This window comes from Gloeophyllum trabeum, assembly GCF_000344685.1.
Source record: "Gloeophyllum trabeum ATCC 11539 unplaced genomic scaffold GLOTRscaffold_00012, whole genome shotgun sequence".
NCBI classification, from domain to species: Eukaryota; Fungi; Basidiomycota; class Agaricomycetes; order Gloeophyllales; family Gloeophyllaceae; genus Gloeophyllum; species Gloeophyllum trabeum.
The window spans coordinates 686,334-693,479 of NW_006920421.1; the positions used below are offsets into that span (position 1 = coordinate 686,334).

Consider the following 7,146-nt stretch of genomic DNA (forward strand, 5'->3'; position numbering starts at 1 on the left):
GGTTTAGCAGGACAGCTATACCATCCTGGGCAACCCAAAGATGTGTGGGGTGGTCAGACATGGAGATGGGAGAAGTAGTTATAGCCCCTGTTCCGCAATCACCTGCAATGTATTGCAATTGATGTATTGTATTGATACCAATTCCACCAATGTTTATTTGTATTTAGGCTGATTTGTATCTATTGACCCGCCACTCCCTACACCCCGGCTGCAAGCCGGCTTTCTGAGTCGACCACAGCTAAGGTCTGGGCGGTACAGGTACTCTTGCAACGCGATCAACCATGATGATTACTTTGGCCGCATCTCACCTCCCATCAGAAGGCAAATGCCACACTTACGACCCTCAAAGCACACCTCCAGACTTTGGGCATCCTATGCTTCAGTATTTTGCCTTCGAAGATGGCTTTATAAACTTGAATAATGGTAAGCATTACCAGATGCCTAAGTCTTGCATGAGACCTACAAGTAGATAACACCACGTTGATGCATACTCCATGATATACTTCGCGACTCAGGGGTTAGACCCGGGATGCACTTATACTCTTCTCTGTACATCCACTTGGGGTGCTTATCTGTCCGCGGCCTGACTCACACCCCTCTGTAGGCGCATACGGCTCCCTTCCTTTACCTGTTGCATCAGAGTGCGCAAAGATCGCAGCTGAAATAGAGGCATGTCCCGACCGCTTCATGCGGTTCACGCACCGCACGCGCCTTCGACATAGCCGGGAGCTGGTGGCGCAATTCATCGGGGCCGAGTCAGCTGACGAGTGCGTTCTGGTACCCAACGCAACTCATGGATTGAATACCGTACTGCGCAATTTTGAATGGCACGAAGGCGACATTATCATTGGTGGTAAGGGCCTGCAGTATGCATGAGAATATATTGCACCTCCCCTCATACCGTACCGCTCGTTCCTAGCTTCTACTACCTACGGTACTATTGCGCAGACGATGCAATACCTATCCGATATACCTCCCCATCCTGTTGTTTCCAACTTTCCATTGATATTCCCATGCACTCACGCCAAGATCATCGATGATTGGAGGAAGCATGTCCGTTCAGTTGTTTCCTCTGACTCCGGTGAGTCATCCTGAAGACACTGACCAGTCCTTATCTGAATGTGAATGTGTCACCGAAGGCTCAGCTGATAACGCGAAACGCAAGGTCGTCGCTGTTGTAGACGGAATAATCTCCACTCCCGGAGTCCGCCTTCCATGGATCGAAATGGTGAAGATATGCCGGGAAGAAGGCGTATGGAGCGTCGTCGACGGTGCTCACCTGATCGGACAAGTCGACATCAATCTGGCGGAAGCAGATCCGGATTTCTTTGTCTCTGTAAGCGCTCCGCTTTCTATATGCCCGGCCACATAGCGAATGCGGGACTTCGGCATAGAACTGCCACAAGTGGATGTCCACGAAACGAAGCTGCTCTGTACTTTATGTACCAAGGCGGTGGGTATGCTTCGGATCTTCGAGTATCATGATTAAACTCGACACCGTTTGCCAAAGCGGAGAGCTGACAGACAATATTGACACAGCAATCATCACATCATTAAATCAGCTATACCGACCGCTCATGAGTATGTATCTCCCACTGACCCCAGAGCGCCCAACTTCGTCGATCAGCACGAATGTGAGCCCTGCCATAGCACCACGAGCAAAAGCATAGATTTGACGGCTGACGTTCTTCTAGGGACGGGTACATTGGACCACGTTCCGTACCTCAGCATCCCAGCCGGTACCCTCTCCCCGGCTCTGTTCTTTTGTGTAATGCCTCATGAGTGCTCTGTAGCGCTCGAATTCAGGAAGTGGATTGGGGGCGAGCGCAAGATCAACGAGTATTGCCACCAGCTGGCGCTAGACGGAGGGAAGCGGCTGGCAGAGATTATCGGCACAAGCGTTATGGAGAACGAGAAGGGAGAATTGACCGCAAACGCGGTTCGTCACTACTCACTCGCCTGCTACACGCTACCCTTCTTAACGTGTGCCCCAAGGTCAACGTCGAGCTGCCGTTGGCGGGTGTACCAGCGACGCTAGAAGTCGACCAGTTCCTGAAAGAGCAACTGCTATTTGAATGGCACTGCTATGCTGCTCATTACTACCACAACGGCAGATGGTGGACACGGTGTAGCGCTGCAGTGTGGTTGGAGGTAAGCCATCAGCGTTCACTGAACCTTTCTGCTGATCCGATCATCCGACACAGGTTTCGGATTTCGAATATCTCGGCAAAGCGTTCACGGAGATTTGCAAGCTGACGAGGGATAAGTTTGCGAAGGAATAGTGGGGTCATCTGAATCAAGGGATCGTTGTGTATCAACGCGAACTCCAAAGATCAATGGAGATGTCACAGGTAATAACCGGAATATACGACGGTTGAGCAGGTACTGTAACCCCGCGGGTTCCTCGATAATGAAATTGTTCTTGCGCAAGTCTCCCAGTTGCTTGATCAAAGTCAAGTGAGCACGCGCACTCAGATGCCTCGGACGAACGAACCAGTCCATCGACGGTCATTATCGTCTCTTGCGCGATATGGATCCGCGTCGTGAGGCTCGAAGCTGCTGGTCTCGCCACTATCCCTCCGCTCTCTAGGTTGAGTTCCAGGTCCTGATATTGTTGAGGCAGACTGCATTTGTTCAGTATATAACGCCGAGAGTTGAGACTACGCACAGGTGAGCCTGGTTTCGGCTTAGTCTTGAATGAAAAGGTGTGCTGACCTTGCGAGAAACGAATTTGCATATACTATTCGAGCAATTTAGACGACAGACTGGGGGTAAGGACCACTTTCCATACCTTTGCTTTGGATCTCTATTAGTCCCAGGAAGACCATTGTGGTCCGTAGAGAGCCATACTACGTGCATACCCATTATATCCCATCTGACCTGCATTCACCACGGACCATGGCACGTACGGTTTTCAAGATTACGACAGAGATGATACTGATCATATGTCAGCAACGTTACCGGTACCGTCTACGCACGAGGCGTACGTGGTTATAGCTCCAGTATTTAGAGCGTATGCCAACCTAAATTTGATCCAGCTGTCCGACCTGTAATATCGAGACTTTCTAACTCACCGACATACATACAGCAGGGGGATTTTACCTATCAAACCCTGTTCGATTGTTGTTCAACTGGTAGATGAGTACTTCGGCCAAAAGAAGGTCTGCCAGGGCCGCGCTGGACAGGCCACCTGCAAGAGTAACCTTCGGCCGTATTAAAAGATGAAGAGGATAAAGGGAGATGCAGCTCACCAGCGGAAGTTTGCGATGGCGAAAGACATTCCAGAAGGGTATTATGTAGCTGGTAAGGGGAAGTAATTAGAGCATTATACATGGAAAATCAAACAACCTATTACCACAGTACAGCAGTCGCTGTGGATGGGACAAGATGTTATGTAAGCCCCTTCCGCAACATAATGGTGGCCGACTCACTGCAACCAGAGGTTGGTTATTGGCAAGTGTCGGCCAGAATTGATGTGGCATATATAATCCTCCTGCACCTTACCGAATCACACAACAGCCAATATAGACTACAGAAAGCCCCCCATGTAAGACTATACTTAAAGCAGGTATTCAGACGGAACACACGGCAAGGAAAACAAATGGTGCCTAGTGACGGCTCACTGAAGCTGGTCATAATTTATACATTACCCTGTAAATTGTCCACTTGCATATCCAAATTCGCTGAATATAATATCCACATGGCCTGCGTAGGTTGGGCCTATTGGAGCAACGAGGTTTCTTACCAATGCACAAGGCCGGCAACAAGACCTGGACCAACGTTGTAGCGGCAGACACCAGTGAAAATGATATAAAACCATACCCCTAAGAACACGGTGATCTGTATGGGGAATCAGCGTGTGGAGCATTTGTCTGTAATAAGGTTGAGGGCATACACCTCCGCCCCTGATTTCAGAGAATACTCAGTTGGCTACTGGAAATGCAGGACGCGGGTTACGACATACCAGTAGATACGATTCAGGGCATCTTGATTACCGACCTCGGTGATGGTCCAGGCGTAGACGAAGTCTACACAGAAACCCGTATGAACCATCTTCAGGATCCTTCATTTCATCTCAGTGTACTGCCTCAACTACTAGTATCCAGCTTTACCACATTACTGCAAGCTGGCGGGTTCGTGGGAGGGCCCAGTCAATAATAGGAAGAGAAACATGCTGTAGCAACCAACCAGTAACTTCAAAGACCTGAGATCTGCAAGGTAATTTTATAAGTGCAGAAAAGACTGTGTAGTGGTTATCCCAAAAAGATTAGCCCAACGTCAGAATAGCGATATTGAAACGCAGGCGGACCTTCCGAACTCACATACATGCGATAAACACGCAGATAAGCATACGGCCAGCGATGTTCTGTGCCTCACCCATGAATGTTGAGGGTAATGAGAACAGCGTCGAGTGAGGGCGTACCACGTAGCATAAACAAGGTCCAACTGATCTGCGTTATTCACGATAAGCTCATCGGAGGCATCAACAGCCGATCTCTACCGTGCTGCATCCGTGTGCAGCGGTAGCATCAAACAGAGAAAGCTTGAGAGACGGTCGAACACCATAATTACCAGATTTCATCAAAGCTTGAGCAATGAAGGCTCCGAGTGCGTAGGCCTAATCTGAGCATCTTATCAGGTGTCCATGATGGTTCCAGCCTTCGCTTTCCTATGGATGCCTCAGCGATGGCAGAAACAGAACCCAGAGACCGAGAAGCGGTGCGACGTGGGGTACGCAGATGAAAACATTGTCAACCCACTATGACAGAATAAACGATCGCGTGTGAGTACAGCAAGCCATCCGCCCAATCACCGCATTGACGAGTCACACTGTCGTGCATTAGCCTCTGGACCATTTCTATTTATCGTAAGGCACTGACCCTTCTAATATACCAGCGAACTCCCGATCCCGACGGGCCGCCATTCCGTGAGACACATTGATGCAGGAGTACCATTACCGATGCCCGAAGATTGCTCGTGGAGACAGAGTTAACAACCCGGCGCCACATCCCAGTCTTCACAACCGCCTTTGACTATCAAACTCTGAAAGAGGATGCAGGGGAACCTGCATTGGTAATCGTGGCTCTGTGCGTAGCGCACCATCCGACGGCAGAACTGCGATGCTATTTGACGGGATAAGTACAGTTATTTGGCTTACACTGAGGCCGAGATCCGCGATCGCAGATCAGCGAAATGTTGCATAATCCGCCAGAATCACCGTTCAAAAGTCGGCTTTGTTTCAGCAGGGGTGCCTGTCGCGGTACAGCGAGGTGGACAGCTGTCGGACTCCTGTCCTGATCCAGGGTTTCATGGCATCGACTTGATCGAACCGCATCGTCGGAGTCAAAGTAACCTGCAAGAGCATGGGAGAGCCACAGTTTGGCTCGACAACGCCCTGCAGCATCATGCATCATGCTGCACTCCCATGAATTCTAGCTTTATTCGCCCAAGAACGTAACAACGAGTGAGAAGGAACTCCACAGCCACATGTCCTGTTGCTGAGTTATGGACGCCGAAAGAGTGGCATCCAAGACAGTCAGCATGAATGAATTACCAAAAGGTGAGTGCCTGGGCTTTCGTCCAGCGTGGCCGCACCCGCACGACACAACCGCGAACGGGACATGTGATTGTAGGTAGCAAGACCGCGCCCCGCATCAATTCATCAAGAACGCCGCCGTGCTTTTCCGAAGCGCACTGGAGTGATGCAAGCAGGCCGGAAATATATCGAAGGAAAGGGCGGAAGACGCAGCCTCGACACGTTCAAGGTTCGTTGTGTTTGTTCTTTGACCAAGCTCAAAAGGAGGAAAACGGCTATAGTTCGGGACGGCAACTTCAGAGTAGCGTTTCTTAGAAGACAGCCCAGGCCCAGGCGGGGATGATCTCCATAGTATGCTCACCCCGCATCTATTGTGTTTGCGCCTACATACCTAAGGCCAGAAAGACCTCCGGAGATAAGGCTTGACCGACAGCGTGGAGACCATGAAAGAAGAATACAGAGGTGGTAGCGGCAAGCAGTGCAAAATCTAGAGTCCAGCGGTGTCGGGGGCGTGGAAGGTCGCCTATCATTTACGTGCTAGACGGAGACGTAATTCTCGAATGCAACCAGTAGTGCACGTTCCCGTACTGGTATAGAATTAAACCGTTATACGGCCTATGGAGCCAGGGAAAGCGTCACGGACACCATGATTTTGGAGATGTATGGTATAGACCATCACGTCACGGTAGGTTTAGAGCAGATGAAGGCATGGGCTGTTGCGTTACATCCAGTATCGCGTCTAGGTTCTATTCCACAGGAGCGTAGACCTTGATGTTGGAGGAAGGGCGTCCCTCCGATGTTGTCGCAGACCGTCGACAAGGTAATTTCGGGACGACAGACCGTGAGCTAAAGGGCCGATCAATAGGAGACAATATGCACCTGCGCCTGGTTGTGATTCAGATCCTCTTGACGATAAATACCTAGACGAGAGCGTCGTGTTTTGAATTCCGGAATTTCCGAGCGGTGGCAAGATGTGACAAACACGTAAACGGTAAATGCCGGAAGATCATCTTGCCCCCCAAATACCTTCCATTTCTGACTTGCTTTCCTTATGATCTGTTGAGAAAGAGCGCGCACGCATCCTGCCCGTACTGACATGCATGTAGCCAGTGGTTGCGAGCACATGAACGACATGCCCTTACCCATGGATGCGTTGCTCAGTCTAGAAGCAATCATCAGAGAAGGTTAGGGCACTCGGCACCAACGCACCTTCTTCCGAAGGACCTGTAGAGGTAATAGCGAACACGGAACGTGTACAACACGAGCGATATGACACCTTTGTGTTGAGAAATATGCCATCCTGCCAGCGACTGCGACCCTGCTACGGACTCCTTTCTTCCGCCGCGTTGTATCCCGGTTTTTATGGCTTTGGCTCTCTCTCCACACCCTCAGATTCCTTGCGGCGTCAGTCAAGACCAGATATCGCGTATTTCTGCGTTTCATCCACCTAAGCAACAGCGATGCCTCCTCCCAACCCTAAGGACTACCACGAAGTGCTCCAGATCAGGCCGGACGCCTCCCTCGACGAGATAAGGGTCGCCTACAAGAAGATGGTAATGCCGCACTCTCCGGAGCTTGGCTCTCTACGCGCACTGATACAAGCGCGCCCG

The 7,146-nt window shown here is 50.5% G+C and overlaps 1 protein-coding gene across 1 annotated transcript; it reads left to right on the forward strand.

The window, feature by feature from the left end:
• Positions 1–281: 281 nt before the first annotated feature.
• Positions 282–2,282, forward strand: GLOTRDRAFT_95486 (PLP-dependent transferase; the record flags this gene model as incomplete). The annotated part of the gene is made up of 9 exons (XM_007870706.1): positions 282–423; positions 605–853; positions 920–1,081; positions 1,140–1,336; positions 1,373–1,457; positions 1,563–1,634; positions 1,695–1,939; positions 1,996–2,151; positions 2,205–2,282. The coding sequence occupies 9 exons, from the start codon at positions 282–284 to the stop codon at positions 2,280–2,282; spliced, it is 1,386 nt and encodes a 461-aa protein (XP_007868897.1).
• Between the last annotated feature and the right edge of the window lie 4,864 nt (positions 2,283–7,146).